The 26,922-nt window shown below is 39.5% G+C and overlaps 1 protein-coding gene and 1 long non-coding RNA gene across 2 annotated transcripts in view; one reads left to right on the forward strand and one right to left on the reverse strand.

The window, feature by feature from the left end:
- The window catches only part of EFEMP1 (EGF containing fibulin extracellular matrix protein 1), a 59,398-nt gene extending 47,303 nt beyond the window's left edge, over positions 1-12,095 (reverse strand). The window contains exons 1-4 of the mRNA XM_026485613.4: positions 11,847-12,095; positions 10,495-10,582; positions 6,094-6,142; positions 5,519-5,929 (exon numbers count right to left, since the gene is read on the reverse strand). Of these exons, the coding sequence (XP_026341398.1) occupies positions 5,519-5,929; positions 6,094-6,142; positions 10,495-10,575 (541 nt within the window). The 5' untranslated portion in view covers positions 10,576-10,582; positions 11,847-12,095. The remainder of the gene's footprint in view (positions 1-5,518; positions 5,930-6,093; positions 6,143-10,494; positions 10,583-11,846) is intronic.
- The window catches only part of LOC113245427 (uncharacterized), a 427,039-nt gene that overhangs the window by 196,322 nt on the left and 203,795 nt on the right, over positions 1-26,922 (forward strand). Inside the window, exons 5-8 of the long non-coding RNA XR_008958273.1 lie at positions 11,311-11,459; positions 14,018-14,051; positions 14,910-14,999; positions 15,242-15,368. This is a non-coding gene — a long non-coding RNA (uncharacterized LOC113245427). The remainder of the gene's footprint in view (positions 1-11,310; positions 11,460-14,017; positions 14,052-14,909; positions 15,000-15,241; positions 15,369-26,922) is intronic.

Here is a 26,922-nt window from a genome sequence, read left to right on the forward strand (position 1 = left end):
CCTGAGGAAGGGGAGGAACTGAGGGAGAGGGAGAGAATCTTAAGCAGATACCCCACTGAGCTTGGAGCCCAAAGTGGGGCTTGATCTCATGACCCTGAGATCATGACCTCAGCTGAAACCAAGAGTCTGACACCTAACCGACTGAGCCATCCAGGCGCCTGTATTAGAAATGTCTTAAATTAACTAGGCATTAAAAGATTATAGTATTTGGAAAAGTAAATTATGAAACTGTGCTTGATTTTTTTGGGAGAAAATCAATTACTTCTATTGCACTGTATCAGCTTATATAAAAAGTAATTAAGTTATCCCTATAAACTCGACCCCCATTTATTTACATGGCTTTAAAGAATTTTTAGATACTCAAAGGCAATTAACAACTAAAACAACAAAAAGCAGTAAGCAGGCTAAATACCCATTTTCCTTTCTGCTTGAAGTATTCGTTTCTGTTAATATCATAATTTACTCAATTATAGTCTTCCTTTTGGAAAATATCTATTTTCTGAGATCAGAGTTCTTCACTGGGTTGTATAATTATATGTAACAAAAATTAGGCATTTCCTCATAAAACTAACCAAAGCAGTAAGAAACCCTAATGACATTAGTGAGGATCAAAAAAAAAAAAAAAAAAAAAAAAAGGGTAGTGTTTGAAAGCTCTTTTGTTATAACAATGCCAGGTATGTTAAGCCACTTGATTACACTATAATTTACAAATCCTCTTTTGGATATGAGATCATTTAAGTTTCAAATGAAAGAGTCAAAGAAAGACGTCCCTAGCATCTGAGAATCTGTACATGTTAGTTCAAGTTTCTCTTTTTAAATGTAGATGTATAGATAATAACTTCTTTCCTTTTCAAAATAGTATTTTAGTTATCCTTATGTTTTTAAAGAAATGTGCAAAAGACAATAGGTGATCCCCAACAGTGTAGAGCTTTTTAAACCCTGAGTATAATTTTTACTTTTTTGTTCCTTTAGGCTTTATAAAAAGGCAGTTTTTCCTCTTTAGCTTTTTAGTTGCTCCTGAATCACAGACAATAGTGATAAAAATGAAATAATTTAAAATACAGCTAAAATTTTTTTTAAAATTTGACAAACAAAACTTTATAGTTGAAGCATGATATTTAATTTGGCCGTGTGGTACATTTTTTCCCAGAAGAATGTGGAAAGATGAGCTACCTATGGTATGACATGTATCCAGATATGCAGATGCTAATGTCTAGGTATTCTGCACATGCAGAAAGTCTAGAACAATGTGGAAATCCACTTATTGACAATCTGGCAAGTGGGATCCTGACAACAGCAAAGAAAGGCTCTGTCCAGGTACTTAAAAATGAGTGAAGTTTGGTTTTTGAAAGTTCAAATCAAATTAAAAAAGCAATTTTACTGGACAAATAAGGCCCTAACCTGAAAAAATGGCTTTAACGTTGAGACTTTCTCACTCTTGGCTGTGAGGTGCAAGAGATTTGGTGAGTGGGGGGGTGTGCTAGGGTGATCAACCATCCCATTTGCTCAGGACCAAGGCATTTCCCGGAATGCGGGGTTTTCATTTATCAAACCAGGACAGTCTTGGGTAAACAGAGATAGTGGGAAACCCTAGGTTGTGTTTTCACATCTCTCAGTTATACCTTATAGAATACAAGCCAGGTACTGCACTTGGCTTTGGCTCCATAATCAGCTTCATTAGGGCATTTGTATCAAGTTGATTTTTTGTTGTTGCAGTTTCTTTGGCAAGTTAGTAATGATACCTGTAAATCCTGACCGATTTTAGTAATGGCTTAATTATCAGCTATACAAAATACCTTATGTTTAATTTTTTGAAAGTTCAATTAAGTAAACAAATTCCTTCAAATTGGGCAATTGATGCTTTCTCTTACTTGCCAGTTCCCAAATCATATTTTTTTCTACAAGAATGAGGCCTTTAGAACATTATATATGATTTTAAAGAAATCTTTTCTTAACTTGAACTAGTGATTTCGAAAGCCATTGCCTTTGAGGAAGATACACAGAGACTATGCAATAAAGTCATAGAAAAATAAAGTGATCCATCAATGGGTTATAATATATTCCCCATTCATTCACCTCCTTTTTGGAACAGATGAATATCTGTTGTCTTTTACCTAGATGATAGCTTATAGAGAAACACTTTCTAAAACTTTATTTATATACGACTCCAGGTATGTGACAATAAAATGATATTCATGTAATTTCTATAGCTGCCAAGGTTGGTGCCTGTCATTTGCAATTCTCAGTGCAAATTGCTCCCCCAGCATCACCCATGGTTAGCAAAAATTGTCTGAAAAAACTTCCTCAGTGTGAATTGATATTTGGATGTAATCTTGCTTTTTAAACCTCTTGCTTTTGCACAAAGTTGAAAAATTCTGGACGAATACATGAAAAGGAGTAAAAAAAAATCATGTTTTCACTGAATGTTAAAACACAGATAGTTGGTTAAAAATATATTTATAAAATAGGGGTGCCTGGGTGTCTCAGTCAGTTAAGAATCTGACTCTTGATTTCAGTTCAGGATGTGATCTCAAGGTTGTGAGATTGAGCCCCGAGTGGGGCTCCACGCTCAGGGGGAGTCTGCTTGATTCTCTCTGGCCTCCCCCCCCTTTATCTCTCTCTCTAAAAATAAATAAATAAAATCCTTAAAAATATATTTATAAAATAGAATACACATAAAATATCTACTGGCATTTAAATTATTAGGCGCCATCTGTAACTCGTAATAGTGTGTTCAAGGTACAATTGACTTTAACATTGAAGCACAGTACAGATTTCAGCGATTACATAAAAAAATGTCCTTAGCTTTAGGTTATGTAATGATAAACTGTACCTGTTGAAAAATATATGTGGAAAAAAGAAATAATTTTAATACAAATATGACTCAGCTGCAGGCATTCATTTATTCCAATCCAGCAACCATGATAAACGTGTTTGGATTATGGGGCATAGTATGAAACATTTAAAAGGGAGTGGAGATCTTTATTAAAACAGAAGGCTCTTCAAACTCCACAATGATGTCAGAAATATAGGTCCTTGGAGCACACTATTGTTTTAAGCGGAGGTCCCCGCACTTTCACACTGGTTATAAAACATTATTTTGTGCTGCTGGCCTGGAATGAGAATGTCATACATCTGCAGGCAATTAGAAGAAGCTGGACCGCATGTTTGATTAGCTCAATAATAAACGGGCACAAGTGTGACTCCACTTATGTTAGTCAGATTCCCTAGACAGATTATCCTGTTGTTATCATATGAAATAACCCCCTTTTATCAACAATTAAGTAAATCCACATTTATGGGCACTTTGCAAAATTGTGAGGTGGGAAGAAATCCAACTTAAGCCTTAAGTCATCCAAAAAACTTTTAACCCTGCTTTCAATGACACAGACCCCAATCCCGTTTTAGAAATTGGTTATGTAGAAATATATACATAGAAATACCGTGTGTGCACACAATCAGTAAGTATGCTTTTAGCATCTATCATAAGCAAGGCATTTAATAGTTTTAGCTTATAACTAAAGAAAAAAATTCCCACAGAAGAATTACAAATGTTTTAATCTGTGAAAAGTAACTTTGTAAAGTAGTCTCAATCTTTTTAAGAAAAATAGGGTTTCATTTTTATTATTCACGTTTTATTATACAGTTTCTACTCTAACCAGTGAATGTCGTTAATCTTGAATATGCTCTATCCTAGAACTTCTTCATTCAGTTCTGGGCATTGTTCTTGAATTCAACCACAATAGTCAATGATAGACTATAAGCCACTTTGGGAAATGACCAATTCATTTATCTGGGTTTTTTTTCCTCCTAAGTACCATTAAAATATACATCTGAAGCATGAAAAATAATTCAGTACATAAAGGTCAATACTTTAAAAATTTTCAGCATAACTTTCCAGTTTCAGGAAAAATACCACCAAACCTTCCAATCCAACTATATATTTAAATAACATGATTAAAAGTTGCTGTCTCAAATAAAGTCAAGATACTTTTTATCAATATTCACTCAAATACATATACATAAAATAACCTCATGAGGCTATCTCCTTGACATAATCCTTAAATTAAATATCGGAATATCAAGCAGATGCTGAAACATTCATCATCATTATTGGAATTCTGACTCATGACAGTAACACGAAACAGATGCTAATATGATGCGCCCTCTTAAAAGTGACACCATCACGGCATGGGTTAGCTCTTGATGTGGGGTACTTAAAAATTTGAACACAAAATATAAAACAATAAAAGTCAGGGCATGATAGGTATCCTTCATTTATAAGCCATTTGAAATCTATCTCATACAGAAGATAAACCTCAACACTGGAACATAAAGGGCAACATCTCAGGAAAACAGAAGATGCTTCTTTCACTTAAAGCAGCAGTTAGGTGATCCTGATTGAACCCCTCAGTGTTGAGGGAGGCAGGTGCTCTCTTCCTCACCCATGAACAGATAGAAAGTTAGAAACTTCTAGACCCTTTCCATTGGCCAATGTGTACCAGGCACCTGTGGTGTAACATGGGGTCTACTCCGTCAGCCCCTAGTGGTACAAAAGGAGTCTGGGGCTCCTATGGCCCATCTTACTAACAAGCTCCACACCAGGCAGTCTGAAAGGCTTTGCTAAGCAGGAAAAGGGAAACAAAATCTCTTAGCACTGTCAAGTTAGCTAATATCCTACACATCTTCGAAGCCCAAGATTCTTATCATTTTGCTAGCATGAGTCTACAGCTGTTTCTAGAATACACAGTGATGTGTACTCTTTGTGAAAATAAACAGAAAAACCCGAGCAGATGGTGCCACAGTGCAAGTGATAGAAGCGAAATGTACTCAGATGAGAACTTAAAAAGATAGAAATATGAGTGGGGGAGATTCCCTCAAAGGTAATGAGAAACAGAGTCCTCTTTCTTGATTCCTCAGTGAGAAAAATAAATTAGTAGCAAGTTCAATGAAAAGAAAGCCTGAGAACCCAAAGGAGGACATTTATGGAGTAGCCTGACAGCACAATTTCAAAGTCCAAATGAGTAACCTGACTGTTCCTTCTGACAGCTGTGACTGTGGCTCCGCCTGCCTGGGTTTGAAAGCTAGTTCTACTCTCACCACCTGGCTGACCCCTGGTTCCCAAACTTGGCTGCACGCTGGAACCATGTGGGGAGCTTTAAAAAATACCAATGCCGGGAACCCACCCCCAGAGACTGTTATTTAATTGGGCTGGGGTGTGGCTTGACTATGGAGAAGTTTTAAAAGCTCCCAAGTGACTGTAGATAGAGGCCACTATGGTTGAGAACCACTGATGACCTCTCTCTGATCCACAGCTTCCTCATTTGTAAAATGAGGACCGTAGAGGCAGCAACCACCTTTTAGGATTTTTGTGATGATTAAATGGTAATTCAGGCAAAGCACTCAGCACAATGTCTGGCGTGTGGGAAGCTGTCAGTAAACGTCAGCTGTTCTCCTCACCACGAGGAGCACTTGGACAGGAACATACATTCTCGTTAGCATAAGTCGTCAAGCTTACCTTGGCACACGTTATGCTCACTCTGTTCGTAGCCTGTTGCACACTGGATCCGGTGAGAAGGGTTGGAGGGGATGCGCTGAGGGTCAGCTGGGTTCCGCCGGATGACAAAGTTATTTCGGCTCGTTTGCATTTCCGGGCCTGCAACCGCAGCAGCACTGGCAACGAAGCCGCCCCCAGGCATCACTCCACTGGCGGCCATGCCACTGGCTGCCATGCCCCCAGCGCCTGCAGACGTGGCGGCTGCATTGGCCGCTGCACCCGCACCTTCCGAGGTGGGTGTTTCTTGCTGAGGTTGTTCATTATTGACAATAATCTGGGCTGTTTTAGGAAGGCAGAGGTATCCTCCGTAGTGGTTGACACATTTCATTCCACCTTTGCAAGCGTCTGGGACAATGTCACATTCATCAATATCTGTGGTCAGCAATAAAATAAATCAGGAATCTTCTCAAAGGGAACTCTGAACATGTAAATATATGCTCATGCCTTTTTGGTAGAATACAAACAGGATAGGAAGAGTGACATGAGATGGAGACAGAAAGCTATATTCAGAAGGGAAGTCTTTGAAGTTGGCTCACCTTTGCACTGCTGTCTTACAGGATCCCACTCATATCCATCTGTGCATTGCTGTGAAGAAAACATCAAAGATGGAGCCAGGAGACAGTTAATTGGTGTGTCCGCTTCCTAAGAAGTCACTCTAAAAGCTTCATTCCTATGGCAACAATCCTTGCTCTAGAGCCCTACATAGATGATGAGATGGGTAGTTTAACATTCCCTAGATTTTCTTTCTTTCTTTCTCCCTCCCTCCTCCCTCCCTCCCTCCCTTTCTTTCCCTTTCTTTCTTTCTTTCTTTCTTTCTTTCTTTCTCTCTCTCTCTCTCTCTCTCTCTCTCTCTCTTTCTTTCAACAAATCTGCACTGCACCATTTCAGGGCTCCTTCTCAATCACCAGCTGCCTCAACTCTTGTGTTGTATTTGTTATAGTTGCCCATCACCATCTTGGAATTCTTTTCTCTGTCTCAATACTGATCTTCTCTAATCTCTCTGAATGCCCGGTTTTGCTTTATTTGCCCTTCTTGCACATTATAAATTTTACCAAAAAAAAAAAAAAAAAAAAAAGGAAAAAGAAAATTCCACGAAATTCCTTTTTTCAGCCCTTGACTCTTCCCCTCCCCTCTTTCATTTCTCTTAGAGCATTCCAGCACCTGCCTTTCCTTATTCCTGTTCAGCTGGGTCCCAAGCCTCCCACTCACACCCTGGCCTGCCTCCTAGCTTCAATTCCTACCAGTTCTCTCTAGTTCACTCACTAAACAAACCATCTACTGAGTACCTTCTCCTGCTGGGCACCGTTCTAGTCCCTTGGCACGCAAAGGTCATGAAGATCTTGTCCTTGTCCTCAATTGGTTCACAGATCAGAAGAGACAGACAGTGCCACAGTGCAAGTGATAGAAGCGAAATGTACTCAGATGAGAACTTAAAAAGATAGAAATATGAGTGGGGGAGATTCCCTCAAAGGTAATGAGAAACAGAGTCCTCTTTCTTGATTCCTCAGTGAGAAAAATAAATTAGTAGCAAGTTGGAGCAAGATGTCAGGTGCTGTGACAGAAGCATGTATGTGGAAAGAGTGTCCAGGGCTGCATGTGGGCATGACAGTGTGGAAGAAACTTTATGGGGGAGGCCACAAATGAATTGGGCCTTACAGGCTCTTTCCAGGAAAATGTAGGAATTCTAGGATAAGGGCGACATGAGCAAAAGTGCAACATTGATAAAGAGAGAAGGAGCTGCAAGTAGTCTGAGTGGGAGGATGCAGTTAGAGGAACAGGCAGGAAGAGATTTCTACCTTGAAAGTCAGTGAATCTCAGGCTTTATGATCAAGCTTAAGAGTCACCCAGGGGGCTTGTTAAAATGCAGATCCAAAGGATCGGATTCTATAGGTCTGGGTAGGAGGCTTGGAATCTGAATTCCTAACAAGCATCCCAGGTGATTCTGACACAGGTTGCCTATAGGTTACTTCTTGAGAAACGCCACTGTAAGTGATAAGAGGCCCCTAAAGAATTTTATTTATTTATTCATTTTTCCCCCAAAAGTATTTTTAAGCTCAGGAAAATATTTGACCAGACGCAGATTTGAGGAAGATGCTTCAGGAAAGATTGAGCAAAAGTAGAGTGAACAAATAAATACACTTGAGTTCTTTTAATAGAGCTGAGAGTTGCTTATGCACACAACAGATGCTAGGCAAGTAAATAGCTGAATGGAGTCAGAGAGCTCAGTTAAATATTTTAGCGATATCTAAAACTTCACAGGGTGAAAACTAAACTCACTTTATCTCCTAAGCTAATTCTTTCTAGTTTCTCCAACCTGTCCAAGGCACTACCACCTTTCTTAGGACCTCGGATTATAACTGTAACATCCACATTGATTTTCCACTTATTTGTCTTCAAACTCTGCTGACTTTGTGTCCATTTCCATACTCACCACATTGGTGTAAGCCTTCCTGGCTTCATGAATAGGCAAGGCTGTTTGGCTGTCCATATCTCTGCATGCTGCTCACAGTCTCCATGACAATCTTTCTCACTCTCTTGATTATTTTACCCCTACATTTAAGAGCTCACAATGACTTGCAGACCTCTCAACTCCAACTTCTGCCATCTCCAGGTTCCCCCCACTACCTAGCTCCAACCCATCTAACCTTGTCATCTCCTCAACTTGTCTTGGTTGTTTTTACCTCTAGACTTTGATCATGTCACTTTCTCTGATTCAGGTGCCTCTTCAGCCTTTCTAGATTAATCTGACGTCATTACTTCTTTCAAGATTCAGCACAGAACTTGACCTCTTCCAATATGCCAGTACTGACATTAATTACTTCCTTGCTTTTCTATCTCTTTAGCAACTTGTATAATCGGTATAATTATATTTGTTCTTGCTTAAGAACTTTGTAGTTCTCAACAGTATTTTCCCAGAGTAAATTCCCTTGGTGAAGGTCTGAATTTTCTTAAACAAATAACCTTAAATTCTTTTGCTGATGGTAAGAACTGCTTATGCACATGGTAGCTACTTGGCAAGTAAATGGCTCAATCAACCCTAACTTTAAAATGGGAGGGGGATATGAGGCTGTCTTGTGAATATGAGCTCAATATTCCAAAAAGTATCTTTCAAGCCAGGCACAATGACAGTTCACTGAATAATCTGTATGCTAACTAGAGAAGACATGCAGATTGTTTTAGGTATTTAGTTCCAGTACATTTAATATGGATCTACTATTAAATAGGCCTAGAATGAGTGTAGCTTCACCCCCTGCTGGCTGTGTAGCCTTCAGCAAGTTAGATACTCTCTCTGATCTTCAGTTCTACTATTAGTGAAAGGAAGATGATACCACCTACCTCAACCTTTGCTGTGAAATGAAAGGAGATAGTGTCCCCACAATGGGGTACTCACAAAATAGTTATATATTATTCTTTAACCATGAATTATCAGGCATACACAGTTCAAGAATGAATAGACCTAATTTTAGAACAAAAAGGATGTCATATATGGAAAATCTGCTATAATAATAAAGAACCCTAATTAGTGGTCTAGAACTCTAGTGTTTAATCCACAGGGGCCTTTCTCTGCTAAAGATGAATGTGATTGAATTGATGAACCAAAGGGAAGGGGGTATAAGACAAATAATTGTAAAAGGAATAAAGTATTTTATTGGATGAATATAAAAATGGGTAGTTAATATTTTAGCTCCCTAAGAAGGTAGTAAGTTTAGCCTGAAAAACAAAACATTCTCATTTGAAGATAAACAACACATGTATTCATTTCTTGTGCTTTATTTATCTTCAGCAGAGGAAGCAACTACATTTATCATTAAGTTAACAAAATATTTATGTGAAACCCTATTTGATTTATAGTTGATCTGAACAACAACAAGGAACATTTTCCAGATGAATACTAACATTCTGGGGATAATAGGATACCAAAAAGTGAGATAATGTTTATTATCAGTAATTGACATTAGCTCACTTTTAGGAGTTTTATTTTCAAAAATTTTTCACATTCTTTTGAGTAGGATTACTTCATTTTAAATTGGGAGCAAGTAGAAAAATATGTTTTTCATATTGTGATCCAGGACAAATGTCACTTGCCTCACGACACCGGTTAAAGACTAGAAAACACAAAACAAAAACAAACAAACAAAAAAAGAAAACAGAAAATGGAGGTGCAAACAAACTCACTGGAAGTGAAGTAAATACTGCCATCTGTTCTCACCCCTTTCATTCCTGATAGTGGGATGGGTCAGATGATGTTTTCAATCTTTTATTAAACATTGGTTATGTCCATGCAATCAACTAATTAATCAAATATTACTTGGAAATAATCAGATGCAATTAATTAGAAAATGCAAAACCAAATTTCGCACAATGCATTTTTAAGACCACTTTAGCCGATATTGGATCCTGGTAGCACATAAATTCTACCTGAAGGGCATTTATATGAATTATCAGTTATATTATAAATGAACATATAGCCTTTATGAATTCAATAAAGGCCACTTACATGAGAACATAAGTCACATATACAAATGAGGTATGTGCTTTTGTGATGTTTGTTCTTATTTGACTTGTCTTGCTCTGCAAGTTTTGGTTTTACCTGCATGTATATAGGAATCCAAGCTTTCCAATTCCTTACCCTTATTAATTTATTAGATGTGTTGGAAACATATAGCTTACTTTGGTTTTTGTTTTAAAAGGGTCTCCTTTTTCAGTCTTGCAAAAATCATTATATTGTGGTCCCTATTTCAATTGGTGATCTAAATGAACTTTGGAGGGACCATGGGCAATTTAAACAAATTAAATGTGAACTGTATTAAAGCGTTGTTTAATTTATTACCCTCCACAGCTTACAGCCCACATACACTGGCAAGAGTGGATAAAGTCTCCCTTGTGTCACAGAATCCCGCTGAACCGCACTTATCTCAAATTCCATCATCCCTTACCGTGTATGTGATGGTTTCTTCGGTGTCCTGTGACTTGACCAGTGCCAGAGTCAGCATAGTTAGGAAAAGGGCTTTCAACATCGTGAATCTCAAAGAAAACACAGGACAAACTGATGCTTAGTATCTGCTGCGGGGGAAATAAAACTTTAGCTGTGCAGTAATAAGCAAGGAAGGGCAGGAGGGAGAGGGCTAAGGTTCCATCATACCCAATTTCCAATCTACTTTCTCATTCCCCCTCCCCCTCCTCAACCTTCCCTGGGCCAAACGAGGCACCAAAGACTGTAAAAGGGCTGCAGAATTACATTTCACTTTACTCCATCCAGCTGCGCTGAACATATACAAAGGATATTCAGCGAGCATTTTATACTGCACCTACACAACGGGCTCCAGAAAGAGGGTGGAAGGGAAAGAATAGAGAGTAATTAATTTCAAAGGAGATGGTGCATTTGTGTGTGGGTGTGTGTGTGTATGAGAGAGACACACAAACACACACACATACACAGAGGGAGAGAGAAAGAGAGAGAGAGAGAGAGAGAGAGGAGGTGGGGCAGCAAATCTCATATTCCTTGAACATTAAGGCTTTCCCTATATGCTCACCTCCAGCTAGTGAAGTTCCTCGCACAGCTCAGCAGAAATACCTGTGCACTAATATGAATTACCTTGGCCTCAAACTTTTTTTTTTTTTAACAAAACACCAAAACAAAACTCAAAGAACAATTTCCCCCCCTAGTAGAATACCTGCCCTTCAGAGTTCCTTCTCATATCCCACAAAACAAACCCTCAAAGTGGTATTTCCATGCCTTTCTCTGCGCGCAGTTTCCTGTGGAGGAGGAGCCCAAACCGTCTGATTCCTTTGGTACCCGACACGCTACCTTCAGGATCGGGCTGCCTAGAGCCAGAACCGGGGGACCACACCGCAGCCCGAGGTACTAGTTTCCAGGCGTCCGGCCTGGCGCCCGGGGGAGGTAAGGTTCCCTCTCTTAACAGTAAACTAACAGGCTGCAGCCCCGGGAGCTGCTCTGCGCTCCCGCTTTTAACCAGCTCCTGTGGAATCCAGGTGCGGCTTAAATCTCTTACATTTAGCCCCCTAAAATTTCAAAACCTCGTTTATGGGCAAAGCCCAGTCGGCTGATTGTCGGCGCGCACACACTTGCCCATCCAAACAGATGTCACCCCGGTACTCGCACATGCTGACAGATAGCATTCCGAGACCGCACACCTCCACCTCCCTCTCCGCCTGAGAGATCCTGCACAGTCTGGGGCAGTTCTCGGGTACCCTGCACCCCTGAGGTTACCCCACTTACGTCCCTGCGCGCGGCCCGGCGGACACTGGGCGCGCCAGGGGCTCCTACCTGCGCGGCCGCGCTGCTCTCCGGGCCTGGGGAGCAAGGGGAGAGCGCAGGGGAGGGCAGCCCGGTGGGTCTGAACTGGCGAGGTCTGGCAGCGGCCGCGGCGGCAGGAGGAGGAGGAGGAGAAAGGGAGGGAAAGGGGAGGGCGAAGGGGGGCGGAGGAGAGAGCTGAGGGAGGCGCAAGGGCTGAGCCAGGCGCTGGAGGCCGGGCCGGAGAGCGCTCTGCGCAGCCGGGTGCGCGCCCCCTCCTCCCTGCGCCCTCTCGGCCGCGGCGCCTGCCCTCCTCTGCCAGCCCTTCACCCCAGTTCCCAGACACGCCGGAACCCCAGGCCAAAGATGGCATGCTTGGCATGTGAGGTCTTGGGTTTGAATCAGCCTTGGTGATGCTCCAGCCTTCCGGACAATATCTCCTGCCCTGTAGAGGGGAAACATCTCTCCGAGAGCTGCTCAGGGTCCTGAGAAATTGCTTAAACATTTTTTTCCAACAAGCGAATCCTAGGACAGTTAATTAACCCCGTTCATTGAACTGGTTCGTTTTGCAGGTTCTTTCAGTTTGTTTGTTTGTTTATGTTTGCGTGGGGGAGGGTCTGCTTCCTCAAATGTAGAAAAAAGAGAATCCATTCGTTCAACAAATATTTTTGACCCACTATGTGCCAGGATTGGCAATGGGCCAGGTATAGCTCATGCTAACAAAATTGTGAGGTCAGGTTTGTTTTTGGTCTCACAAACCTCCTCTGTTTATGGGCCCTTTTCTTACCTACTGCTTCTCTTCTCTCCACTGGTTCACTTGCAGGAGTCCCCAGTACTGGTCATTCAAAGTTGGGCATTTCATTTTCACCTATCATACTAATGGTGGAATTTCAGGAATCTGGAGAGCAAAAAAAAAATTTTTTTTCTGGCTTCTTTAATCATACCACACAGATTGCTGTTATCTCTGAAGGCTCCAACTCTACAGTCAGATTAATAGTTTGCTTCTAAGGCAGTCATGTCTTCTAAGAAGCAAACAGCCAAATACAACTTCATGAATGAGACAATGTACCAACTGAAGGTACTAAGGACTTTGACCCCAAGCAGGAGACAGGGTGGGAGAGAGAGGATCAGCTCCTTTCCTTTTCTGCTGGCCACCAGGGAGAAGGTGGTAGACAGTGCAAGAGAGAGAGGCTGTTGGGTGGAGGCCTCTCTTCTTATCTCTGGGGTATGCAGCGGGTTGTCTAGACCTTGCCAGATTGGTTGCAAGCCACACAATATTGGGCAAGATCAAAGGAACTTCATGGCCCTGAACCTTACATAAGTATGTGGGATTTTGCTAATAGTATTGAAGATTTTTACTACGAAAATTCAAATAAGTTTGTTTTCCCAGTCATTAATGACCTCCAAACTTGGAAAAAAAAAAAAAAAAAGAGGAACTTTGCCTTTGTATAGTAAAAGATCTGTCCAGACATTTTCTCCTATTTTTTTTTTTTTTTAATTCTATCTTCAGCTCTCTCCCCAGAAAAAGTGGGTTGAAACTCCCAAATTTCTCTCTCCAGCCTGGAACTCTTCCTGCCTGAATAGCCAACTGCTGACATTGTTATCTTTATCTGTACATCTAATGGGCATTTCAAACTTAGCAGGTCTGCTGAGTCTCACCCTCTCTCCCAGTCTACTCTATCCACCTGCTTCACCATCTTGATTAATAGCAATTTCATCTTTCCAGTTTGCTCAGCTCCAAGATCATGAGTCATCCTTGATTTCTCTTTTTCTCACACACTTTGCATTCAATTCTTCAGAAAATTCTCTTGGCTCCATCTTCAAAATATATCCAGGAACAGACTACTCTTCGTCACTTCTTTCATTAACACCCTGGTCTGAGCAGCCAGCATCTTCCACCTGGATTATTACGATAGCCTCCTGCAGTTATTTTTCTCAGCAGAAGTTCACATAGATAAATCCTGGGTAGGTACTCTTTGTTGTCTGGCTTCCCTCACTTAGCACGCTTCTGAGATACATCCTTGTTGTTGGGTGCATTGGAAGTTCGTTCCTTTTTATTGCTGAATAGTATTCCAATGTATGGCTATACCCTGACTTGTGTATATGTTCAACTGTTGATAAATATTTGGACTGTTTATGAATAAAGCTGTCATGGACGTTCATGTAGAAATTTTTGTGCGGATATATGTTTTCTTTTCTTTTAGGTAAATACTTGGAGAGGAACTGCTGGGTTATATGGTAAGGATATGTTTAATTTAATTTAATTTAATTTAATTTTATTTTTAAAGATTTTATTTATTTATTCGACAGAGATAGAGACAGCCAGCGAGAGAGGGAACACAAGCAGGGAGAGTGGGAGAGGAAGAAGCAGGCTCATAGCAGAGGAGCCTGATGTGGGGCTCAATCCCATAACGCCGGGATCACGCCCTGAGCCGAAGGCAGATGCTTAACCGCTGTGCCACCCAGGCGCCCCAGGATATGTTTAATTTTAAAAGCAAATGCCAAATTGTTTCCCAAAGGGACTGTACCATTTTACACTCCTACCAGTAATGTGTGAGATCCCATTTGCTCCACATCCTTGCCAATACCTGGTACTGTCAGTCATTTATAGTGTTAGCTGTTATGGGGGTATATAAGCGGCATCTCATTGGTGATCTCATTTCTAATGATGTTGAGCATTTTTTATTTCTTTCTTGTCCATCAATATATATTCTTTTGTGAAGATCCTATTAAAATCTTTTTTTTTTTAAGAGTGGGAGGGTGGGGAGCAGGGGAAGAAGGAGAGAGGGAAGCGTGGGGAGAGGGAGAGAGAGAATCTCAAGCAGACTCCATGCCCAGTGTGGAGCCTGACATGGGGCTCAATCTCATGACCCTGAGATCATGACTTGAGCCAAAATCAAGAGTCGGATACTTACCTGAATGAACCACTCAGGCACCCCCTATCCTTCCTATTTTTAATGATAGGATATCTCTATCTCTTCATTAGCTGAAAAATAGTGAAATTGGCAATGGCATTCTTGGGTTACTGATTCAGGAGTAGGCTATTGTCCCACTTCAAATTAACCAGAACTAAAAGGAAGTACTTCTTTTCCACAGTTGGGGGAAAGGCCTTCCAAGTTCACAGTGAAGGGGAACAATGGAGCCCTTTGCCTCAGTTGTCACTGGCAGCCATGTTACTGCCTGGAGGTAAGCCAGCCTCATCAAAAGGTGGTGCATGCTGTGGGTGGCCAACACGTGGATCAAACGTAGATCCTGGATAGATTGTTCATAGGGCTGACTGATCGTAGGACCCATGATACTTTTAGGGGTCCTCCACAATGTTTTATTTTCTTATAAAGTCAGAGGAAAAAATAAATATCATCCAGCCTGATTAAATGTCTTAATGCCATTGCAGTCATGAAATACTTTTTTTTTTTTTTTTTTTTTAGTGGAGGAAGGGGACCGTGAAGGCAAAAGTCCCCAGGGACCGTGAAAGTCATAATGTGGCCCTGATTGTTGTGCTTCCAAATCATGCAAATGTGGACTCTGTCTACCTCTGCACTCCAGTTTTGTGAGGTAATATATTTTCTTATGATTCAAGCCAGTCTAAGTCAGGTGTTCAGTTACTTGAAGCAGAAAATGTACTCACTGCTAGCGTCCTACTCTGGAAGCTCTGGCCCTTGTGATGTGCTATATTTGTGTCCTGCACTCCAGAGTGGCAGGCTGTGAGTGTTTCTTGGGAGAGGCTGTTGGGAGAGATTCCCAGCCTTTCTGTCCTTGGGCAAGCTGAATGTTCCAGCCACTTCTGCTGGGAACAGCTTCTGAGTTCCTCCCCACCACCCCCTGGCATTGTGTGTGTGTGTGTGTGTGTGTGTGTGTGTGTGTGTGTGTGTGTGAGATTTTGAAAGATTTAAGACTTGAACTCTCCCTTTAATTCAAGAAGACGACTCTGGCTTCTCTCATGTGATTTAAAAAAGTAATCAGTGACTAACTTCTATAAGTGGGCCCTCTGCTTCCTAGTTTACCAACTATTACACTATATGTGTTACAAAGAAAAATTTATATTCTATTTTCTTTAATATTTCCCTTTTTAAAAATTCCCTGAAAATAATTAGAAGTCTCAAGGACCCACAGGCTCTTTAATTAATTGAGTCATGGAGTCAAAAAATCCTGTGGTTAAAACCTGATTAAAAATATTCTCTGATGTGTGGACAATTGGAGAGTTAAATCTGTAAAAAAAAAATAAATAAAATGAATTAAACAAAAAGGTAGTAAAGATGAAACAATTACAAAGGGACTAACAGCAGGGTGATCAATTCACCCCAGTTTACCGAGGACTGTTCCAGTTTTTGCACTGACAGTTCTGTGTCTTGGGAAAGTCCCCAGTTCTAGACAAATTTAAAGGTTTGTGTAGTGGAAAGAAAATAGGACAAGTAGCCAGGAGTTCTTGCCTGGACTTTGCTATGCTCTAGCTGGGTAACCATGGCAGTCACTCAACTTCTTTGAATCAGTTCTGCACAAATGTTGACCAGGCTAACAACATTTATAACTGTAGTTATATTATAATTACTTGTATTTGTCACCTTGTTTTTGCTGGTTCCTCATCTATTCCCTCTTCTGCTGGTAATAATATCCTGATTTTCCTTTGGAAACCAACCCTTATAGTGATAGGCCATGACCAGGCCTGCCCATAGAATGCCACTAAGTATATATAAAGGGAAAACTCATAGGACCTAAAAATAAGGGGAAATGGCCCAGTGCAGTGCAAGAAGAATGTCAAGACCAGAACCTGGTTATTAGTCCCAGTGATGTGGCAGAATTACTGTCTTCTTAAGTTGTTTCCATGTACTGATAATAATGAGGATACAAAGAACACAGGGCCCATAATTCCATGCTCCTCTGACTGGAAGGAACCCATTCCACATGGGCTGTCAAGACTTTTAGCCTTTAGGCCTGCCTCTGTGAGCTATAAGGTAGGTGGAGAGCTGGGGCATACACCCTGAGCCCTTATTTCATTATATCTTTTGCTGGCTGATTCTTTCTGAATCCAGACACCATGGTTTGGTCCAGAGCATTTCCAATTCATATGATTTGCATGGAGCTTGTTTTTCCTCTGACTCTATGGGTGAGCACGTCACCCAGGTTCTACCAGTCATAGCACCAAATCTCCTATACCCACAGTAATTGGGTCAGAAATTATAAATACACCCCAAGATAACCCCCACTGAAGGGTCACTGTGGCATAAGACTAGGATTACAGAGAGTCTGGCTTCAAGTCCTGACTGCCACTCACTGGTTGTGTGAACCTGAAAAAGTTATTTAACCTCTCTGGGCCTCAGTTTCCTCTTAGGGAAAGTGGGGATAATGATATGTCCTATCTTGTAGAATTTTTATGAGTATTAAATAAGAGAATGCACATAAAACCCTTAGTAGAGTTCCTTGCACATAGGTATCGTTGCTATTGTTATTATTAATACCAGGGACATATCACTCATGGGTCTGTGCTGTGAGCTTAGTAAATCAGATTCACTGTACATTGAGATAAAAGAAGTTACTAAGGGGTGCCTGGGTGGCTCAGTCAGTTAAGTGTCTGCCTTCGGCTCAGGTCATGATCTCAGGGTCCTGGGATCGAGCCCCACATTGGGCTTCCTGCTCAGTGGGGACCCTGCTTCTCCCTGTCTCCCCCCCCCACTTGTGCTCTCTCTTCCTCTCTCTCTCTCTCTCCCTCTCAAAAATAAATAAATAAACTCTTTTTTAAAAAAAAGTTACTAAGGTTGAAAATTGTCTTCATATTTTTGTTTGTAACTATTTGTACATTATGAGATATTTAGAAGAAGCAGGGTCTGGACACTTAGTCCACTGCAGTTTTATGACTGAGTCATGGAAATATGTGGCCCCATACTAAGCATCAATGCTGTCCTGAGGTGACAGTATTTTTGGAATAAGTGGCTCTGAGTTACCTAATGTTCTGAATTTTGAACAGCTTATAAAATTATACTTCCTTACTGATAATAAACAGTAATAGCTAACACTTATGTATTACTTACGCTGTGTCAGGAACCATAGTAAGCAGTTCTTATGTGTTAAGTCAGCAGCACTATTATTATGCCTATTTTGCTAAAAATGAAATTAAGGCACAGAGCAGTTCAGTAATTTGCCCAGGTGATACAGCTAGTGAGCAGCACAGTAGGGGTTCAAGAGCAGGCTGTGTGGTGCCCAAGCCCCTGCTATACATGCTCCTTTGTGTCACTTCCTCCCCACCATCAACTGAACTTAGGGTTGCAAGAACAGAGCAGAGGCGTGGATTATTTCTTCAATGTAATGCAACCACAGAGATTCAAGCTGGATTGAGAAGACTGCAATTGAAGATTATAATAAATTCACTTTGCTAAATTGCCATAAGCTTAAGGGAATCTGAGATTTTAAAGATTTGAAGATCTGTTTGGTGGGGGGGGGGAACCCACAATTTCAGCAGAGATTCACAAATGTCGATGACCATGCACTGTGCTTTAAGTCTTCATATGCTTTAGAATGTGTATCTGAATCAAAGATGTACTGTCAGTGTGGATCAGTTCTAAGAGTGGCTGACTCCAGCATAGGCTAACTACAGCCAGCAAGAACCCACAGTGAGTATCCCTGACATTCTAGGGACCAAGACATGAATTGTAGAATTAGCCTACAATTTCTGGCCATGTAGCCAAACCAGGCAATATTTGGGTCCAGTTGGTTTGTAAAAGTATATTCCCTTATGATGCTGTTGAAGGAGAAGCCAATGCCAGAGCCAGAATTGGCTGTATAAGCCTTTGCCTTTCATAGAAAGAGTTCATTTGTTAAATACTAGTATTCTTAGTGACCTGATAAAAATTGATCTCTGTCTAATGATAGCCCTGTAACATACTCTTCCAAGAGTAATGTTGATTAAATTATTTATTTTCTTGGGCTGCTTTCATATTGATGCTTAAAAATTCAATATTTTTGAATAGCTAGGTTTACTGTTATTATTTGTGAAAATGTTTTCTTGGTGAATACACATATGGATTTCTGATATGCTTGCCATTATTGAAACAAGTCCTTGGAAGAGATAGCTTCTAGTACTCTTTTTAGTGCTAAGATACTTTGATTCTATCTTGTCTCTTGGAGTCCGCACTAGGCCAAGAGAAAAGATGAATTTAAGTGGGCTTTCAGCAGATACTAAGTCTTTCCTAATACACCCACTCAACACACACACATACACAAACCATTATAAACTTGTATACAGAAGATAATGTGTATTTATTAAATTGATTGCTATAATACCCCAAACATTAAGCCATGTGACTGGTGGCTTGTGCTTTAGAAGAAAACTCATTGAAATGCCTGGAGGTTGGATTGCAGCTCTGGGCTCAGGGAATATTGGCAAATTTGCATTTATGTGACATTAATTTGCCTCAAGTATGTCATTGGCGAGTTCTTTATTTTAGTGAGTGCCAGATGTATTCTCCTTCAGAATGTATTTGGTGAAACACTCTTGCTGAATGCCAAACTGACATGAGAAAACTTTCAGTCATCTGGAGCTTGTAAATTGTTCTGAAATTTTTGGAATTTTTTTGAAGGCTTGATTTCATCATAGAGCAGAGAATACCTTGGATGAATAAAAAGCAAATCAATCAGAAATGATTGGAACCAGTAATTAAAATTTCCTTGGAGAGATAAAATGTATGATGTAAATCCATTGCCTAGCAAAAAAGATTGCTTTCTAACAAGTTATCAGATCTTACAGAGCAACTTCAGATGCCCACACAGATGTGAAGCTTTATTTTGTTTTTGGCTACAAGTTCCTCCTTCTCCTTTCAAACTTGGCTTTTCCGGAAACTACGTTTAGCTAATCAAGGCTGATGGGGATTCAAGATGATTCATTATGGAGCATGAAATTAGAAAAAATACCCCCTGAAAATTAGTAATTTGATTTCAATATGTAATTTAAAGAAATGGATCATTACTCTCCCACTTTTGTCAGTTTGTAATTTTTACATAATATTTTGTTGACTTTTAGAATTTCTGTGTTCTACTTTCCAACTTTATTTTACATTATATGAATTATTTTTCCCTCACTCTAAAATAGAAAATCCTCCTTATCTGTCCTTTTGTGAATACTTAATCTTGTATCTTGTTACTGATCACCGATAACGCAATGGGTTTTGACATCTCTTTGAAGATATTTAGATTAACTTTTTAGGAAGCAGTGGTTCAAACAAAATTGAAATGTTTTCATTGAAATCCAGAATTTTAAAAAATGTGTAATAATACTAGTAATACATATTTATGATTTTTTTCCTGTTAATATGTCATATCCTATACAAATGGAACTGCTGAGACCAAAGCCTAAAATGGAATAGACATTATTGTTTTCTCTCTGCTCTTTGAGGAATTTTAAGGCATAAATTATTTTGTTTAACTGTCTTTAACTTCTTTCTCAGCGTAGAATGTGGAAAGGCCAAAAAAAACCCAAACCCTTTCCACTTGGAATTTATAGTATGCTGCTAAGGCAAAAAATATAAGGAATGACATATCTGACTTTTATTGTTGATTAAACAGGGCAAATGTGGAAACTCTATTCAAGGTAAGAGGTTGAAAGTTTACATATCCACAAGGGAGATATCACAAGGATATTGCTTAGATTTAAGTGCTGGGTTTTTTTTTAAACTCTGTTCAAACAGATGCTTCGACTGTAGTTGATTTTTAAAAGGACCAGGAGTTATAAAATACTTCAGTTTGTTCAACTCAGTTGGAAGAATGGTAGGATCAGAAAGGACTTTCTAATCTGATTTAAGATCGATGTATCATTTTATGATGAAAAGGAAATGGAAGGTAGAGGGAATCTTTGCAACCATATGTTCCAACTCCCTCATGAAACTTGGAGCTTAGATGACTTGTTCAAGTTAACCCTAGTTAGTGGCAGAGCCAAGGACTAGAACCAAGTGTCTTGACTCCTCATCTTGGTAGTGTTACACCTCCCTACCTTATCTTTTTATCTTTAGCCTCCTTTATCTTTTTGACATAATCTTCATTGTCATCATCCATTCATACAACACAAATCGAGCATTTAACAGAGGTATGTTTCTAGGCATAGGGAACTGTTGGGTGGAACTGACACACACATGTACAGAATGAAATGAGTGTTATCTCTCTTTTCCACCGGGCTGTGATCTTGAAGGCAGGGATTGTGTTTGTCCACCCAGCCCACATTGAGCATATATCCTCTATGAAGCTTTATGCAGAATGCACTTAACCTTAGGAAATTTCTCCACCTGTCTCTATCCTATGAATCCTCTTGTCTGTTTTGATTTCTGTCCCATTGTCTCCTACTAGGAGTCCTCTAGTACCCTCTTTGGACTGACAATTCTCTTGGTCAGCCTGACTTCAATTTTGGTATCTCTCTTGGAGATTACCTTTTATATTATTTATGCTTAACACTATGCTCCTTGGGCAAGTGACCCAAATATCTCCCCCTGTTGCAAACTCCCAGGACATGGTTCCCAGCCCACCCTAGTGCCTAGGCCCCACTTGTCTGGGAGCTGAAATTGATAGTCTTTGTATTGCTGAGAAAATGAGGATAGCCGGCACTTGGTAGATACTCAATAGATGTTTGTGGAATGAACAGTAAAGACACTTTATAGTGTCATCTTTGTCCTTATCTTCTTCATCTTTTTATTGAACATTTAGCTTGGAGAAATGATGTTAAGCACCCTGTGTGATGTAAAATGGCTCATGGTTCATTTGATCCCACTCAGATACATAAATAAAACCTACTCTTAGTCTCGAACCCCCAGATAATTGGCTTTAAATACTTGGAAAATTCTATAAATAACTGGTTATTTTTCTCCCTCCCCGTGTATTGTAAAGACTTAGTTTGGATATAAGTTTGTGCTATATATCTCTCTCTGAAAAAAAGGAGAAAATAAATAAATAAAAATGTGTTAATCAGTTATATTTTAGAAAAAATAAACGTATTTTTCTTCCACAGAAGAATATTAAAGGAGATAACAAAGAGTTTAAAAATGACAATCTTGATTAGAAGCTTCTTTTTCAGTGATTTGCTAACATTTCAACATGAGTTTATGATGTTTCTAAACATTCTGTAGTTTTCTTCTTCCTAATGACTCTCTTAAATAATAGTATTTTTTGTGTTTTAAAAGTAATATATGCTCAATGTAGGCATTTTATAAAATATAGGAAAATATGAAGATGTAAATTAAAGTCATCCATGATGAAATGACTTAAATGTTATCTAAAAGAGAACCAGTTAACATTTTGTTGTATTTCTTTCCAGATTTGTGTATATATATATATATATATATATATATATATATATATATATACACACACTTATTTAGTCTTCTCTGAATTTCTCTCTCCTCCCATATTTATTCTAAGTATATATGCAAATATAGACAATGGTGTTATTTTGGAGCATATACATTATACACATGTACCAAATGTTGTATATTGTTTTTTCTTTATCAACATTTTGTTTTAAACATTTCCTCATATTTGTAATGTTTTGTAAAGCGTTATCTTTTATTTTCCCTATGAGCAATCTCTAGACCTAGGTTCTGGTCACTACTGAATTTCTTGGATAATAATCATGCTCCACTTTCATGGGTTGAAAATCTGGCTTTCATGGGAAAATTATCCCTTCCATTTTATGACACTTACAAATTGGGTTAAATACTTGTCTACACTATAACAGCACCATGTATATTTCCATTTCATTACACTGACCTACAGTCTATGATTGCCATGGGCATATACATCTGTGTGTCTCTCTCCCCTATGGGACCAATAGCTACTTGAGGAATCAGGTCCTTTTAATTTCGATATTCTCAGCACTCAGCAGAGTGGCTTTAGTTGGTGCTCCATATGTGTTTATTTAAAAAAATGAAAAAAGGAGGCCCAGAGACATTACATGGTCCCAGTGAACAGGATTAGTCTAGGTCTCTTTCTAGAGGGCAGGGCTCATCTTAGTTTCTTTGTTACTGAAGTTACTGCTGACCACAGCAGGCCTATGTTGAGAATAATAATTTGTTTTCTGTCCTTTGCAGCTGTTTCTAACTGTTTAACTGTTTTAACCTTCAGTCCCAAAGTCTTTCCTCCTGGGCAGTAATATCTGGGTGTGTGTGTGTGGCGGGGGGGGGGGGGGGGGCGGTGTCCCACATGGACTCATGAATATGTCTTCTCACTTCTGCTGAGAGCTGAGAGCTGCTGAGCCTGAGCCTGCAAAATGGCGTAACTCTCCTGGGAATGCAGTTTAAGGCATTCTATTGGGCACTGAAGCTCCCACGGTTAGGTTGGAGCCCTTAAAGTTTCCAAAGTGAGCTGTGTTCTGGAGCATGCAAAGCTCTGACACTGCCCTGGACCCATGCAGAGGTAAGGGAAATGTCTCTTACTTTCTCCTGAGCTATATTTTATCACATGGGCACCAAAGTGGCATTGCATTGGACTCCAATATTTACACAGTCAATAGCAGAAACAGTATCTTGAGTCTATTCTCTCATCAGCACATTTTCTTAGGAATCAGTGTGTGAGGCTTTGGCCAATAGGACAAATCTGGATGATAATATACTCAAGATACTCTGCTACCCTCTTTTCTTCCTCTCGGCAACTGTGTCTTTGCTATTGAATCAAACCAGGTTCTCTCCAGGAGGCTCCTCAGTCTCCTAGCGTAAATCATCTTCCAGCAGGCCCATGCTACCAGTTCACCAGACAAACTCATATGTCTGGATTTCGATGGGGGAACATGGCATATGTATCTCTGTATCAAATTAAACTTGGGTCTGCAAGGGATCGATAGAAGATAATGAAGATGAAAAGGATTTTGAACTTCCAACACAGACTGAAGAACTTTTGAACACTTGCTATTTCTAGATTTTCTTTTGTATTTTCCTTGGAAAGTTTTGCTATTCTTGCTACATGCTGGCTCTTACTGGTATGCCTAAATTCTATTACCTTTCTTCTCTTCCCCATAGCATCTGCTATGTGTCTTTCTTCCCCAGCATCTTTTAGCCCCTCATTTATTTTTCTCCTAGCTTCTGAGGAAAGCCAGATTTCTTAAACCAACATCATTGCATTGACATGAAATAGGTAACAACTTGGTCACAGACAATAAGGGTATCCTTGTCCCTTTCATTCTTACTCCTTTTTCTATAAATAGCTTTGAAACTGAAGTTGAGCAAGTTAAGAATTAGTTTAAATAAAATAAAGCATTTCAGAGTCTTGATTTCAGCCTGAGGATCATTTTTCAGGCCCTTTCTTATTTCCGTATTCTCATATTTATCAAAATCCTGCAACATTAAACAGGCACTAGATCTTTAATTCTTTGACCTCCTATGCCCCTCATTCTTCTTTTATGATTGTACTTCATATCTAGAGGTTTAATCCCATTCTATTCTGTAGATGAAGAAATTTACCTGAAAAGAAACATAAACACACAGTAAAGAGCTGGGTCTGGGATTCTGTTTTCTCGATTCTTATCCTGTATAACATCCATCCCTTCACTCACTCTTAAGGACGTTTTGAATACCTGCTATGTTCCAGGCCCTGGGTTGGGTGTCAGGATACAAAGAAGAAAGCTCAGTCTGTGGCCCATCCTAATTTGGAAGAAGAGACTGATAATGCTTAATCCTTTCTAGAGGAGTCAAGGGTATTTTTTGAGACACATAATATACATTTATGAGGTAGTCATCCAGGTCTGAGAAATAGTTTATAATACCAGAGTAAAATTATAAATGTATAATATTGGGGTAAGAGTTGAGATTCAGATTTTTTTTCAGTAATAAGGTCCTGTCAAACATACATTACAACTGAATCTAAGCTCTCTAGGGGCAAAAGCTGTTTCTGTCTGTCCACTTCTGTGTCAATGTTTGCCATGCAATAGGTTCTCAACAAAAATGTGTTGGCTGAACTATTGAATGAACAGTTAGTTTTTTTCTTGGAAGCTGTGGTTTCGTTGAAGAATCTCACAGAACACCATGAGGATATTATCAAGAATATGGCTTCCTTCCTTCCACCTTCCACTAAAAAGCGATTGGCTTCAATAAATGTTTATCATTTTCTTTTTGCAACTCTGTTTTGCTACTATTTTTTAATATAAAAAAAAAACCTAAGAGACTCCTTGTTTAACAGACCTTAGAAATAGAGTTAATTTGAGTATGTTTTAGTCTTTCCAACTAGATTTCTTAAAATGCAGATTTGTAAAGTGAGGGTTTATGTCTTTTTCTTTCGATTTCTTACTTTGTCTGGACAACAGTGAGATTTTAAAGCACATAGAGGGGCGCCTGGGTGGCCCAGTCATTGGGTATCTGCCTTCGGCCCAGGACGTGATCCCAGGGTCCTGGGATCGAGCCCCACATCAGGCTCCCTGCCCCAATGGGAGCCTGCTTCTTCCTCTCCCACTCCCCCTGCTTGTGTTTCCTCTCTCTCTGGCTGTCTCTCTCTCTGTCAAATAAATAAATAAAATCTTAAAAAAAAATAAAATAAAGCACATAGAATGTTTAAGACGTACCCAAACTCAAAACTCCTTTCCAAATGAAAGTGAATGTGTATTTCCATTATTTGTAAGTGGTAATACATTAAGTTTGAATAGCTTCCAAATCTGTGGAAATAAGGTTTATGTGAGAAAGCTCCTAGTCATGTATTTGAAACTAATTAACAGGCTGTGTACTAAGTACCCAATACCACATCCTAAGCACTGGCTTTACCACCATGCCTCTAAGGATATTATAGTCTGGAGGAGTGTCAAACACCTAAGCAGACAATTATAACACAGTGTGATGGGGACGAAAGGTTAAGGAAGAGGCAACTAATTCCACCTTGGGAGGCCATGGAAGGTGTACTTTGGAAGGAGAGATATCTAAGGGGGGTCCTGGAGAATAAATTGAGTTAGCCAGGGCAAGGGAGGAAATAGCCCTTCACAAAGCCTCAGAGAGCCTCCAGGGGAGCAGTAAACAGTTCATCTAACAGGTGTAGAGAGAACAAAGAGGGGAGTTGAAGCTGGACAGATAAACTGGGGTTTGATTATGAGGCTTTTTTTTTTTTTTTTTTTTTTTTTTGCCAGACTAGGCAATCTGGACTATTTGGTACTATGTAAATGGGTTTCAAGTATGTTTGTCTTGAACTGGTAAGTGTTGACTGGATTTAGAAACAAAGGTTATTTTTTTACCTTGAAGAGAGCAGCTAATGGGAGGGGTGAGAGTGGAAAGCAGAATGCAGCAGGTTGAAGAATGGATAAAAAATGATGTGTAGAGACAGTGGTTGCTGTCAAGAAGTTAATTCAATTTATGAAACAGTTAAAGTTTGTATGCTATTAGATGTATAGAATTAGTATGGAATTTTAGCTTGGCTACAATAAGAAAGGATAGGATTACTATCATATATCTCCTTTGATGTATGCTAATTTTATTTTCCCAGAGTACTATGAAGAAAATAATGTTAGGTGATAAAAACGTTACCTCCAAAAAGAAGTCTTCATGACCAAGGTTAATGCCTTCTACTTAAGAATTATGGTGCATATGAGATCTGAGAAATTTCTACAAGGTTTTGTCTCATAGTGACTAACTGAGAGAACTTATGATAGATTATATTGTATGTGGAATCTAATTTTTTAAAAACTGAGCTCAAAGATAAAGAGAACAGATTGGTGGTTGTCAGAGGCAGGGGTGGGGGGTGGGTGAAATGAGTGAAGGTAGTCAAAAAGTTCAAACTCCCAATTATAAAATAAATAAGAGATGGGGATATAATGTATAGTGAGGTGATTGTAGTTAATAATACTGTATTTCATATTTAAAAGTGGCTAAGAGAGTAGATCTTAAAAGTTGTCATTACAAGAAAAAAATTTTGGGACTTTAAAATGGTGATAGAGGTTAAGTAGACTTATTGTGGTTACCCTTTAGCAATATATACAAATATTGGGCCATTATGTTGTATGTCTAAAACTAATACAATCTCCAAAAAAAGTTTTTAAACAGTCTCTGTGCCCAGCACGGACCCAACAGGGGGCTTGAACTCATGACCCTGAGACCAAGAACTGATCTGAGATCGAGAGTAGGATGCTTAATGAACTCAGCCACCCAGACACCCCTAATCTCAAATAATT

Source organism: Ursus arctos, unplaced genomic scaffold, assembly GCF_023065955.2.
Source record: "Ursus arctos isolate Adak ecotype North America unplaced genomic scaffold, UrsArc2.0 scaffold_8, whole genome shotgun sequence".
In the NCBI taxonomy this organism is placed as follows: Eukaryota; Metazoa; Chordata; class Mammalia; order Carnivora; family Ursidae; genus Ursus; species Ursus arctos.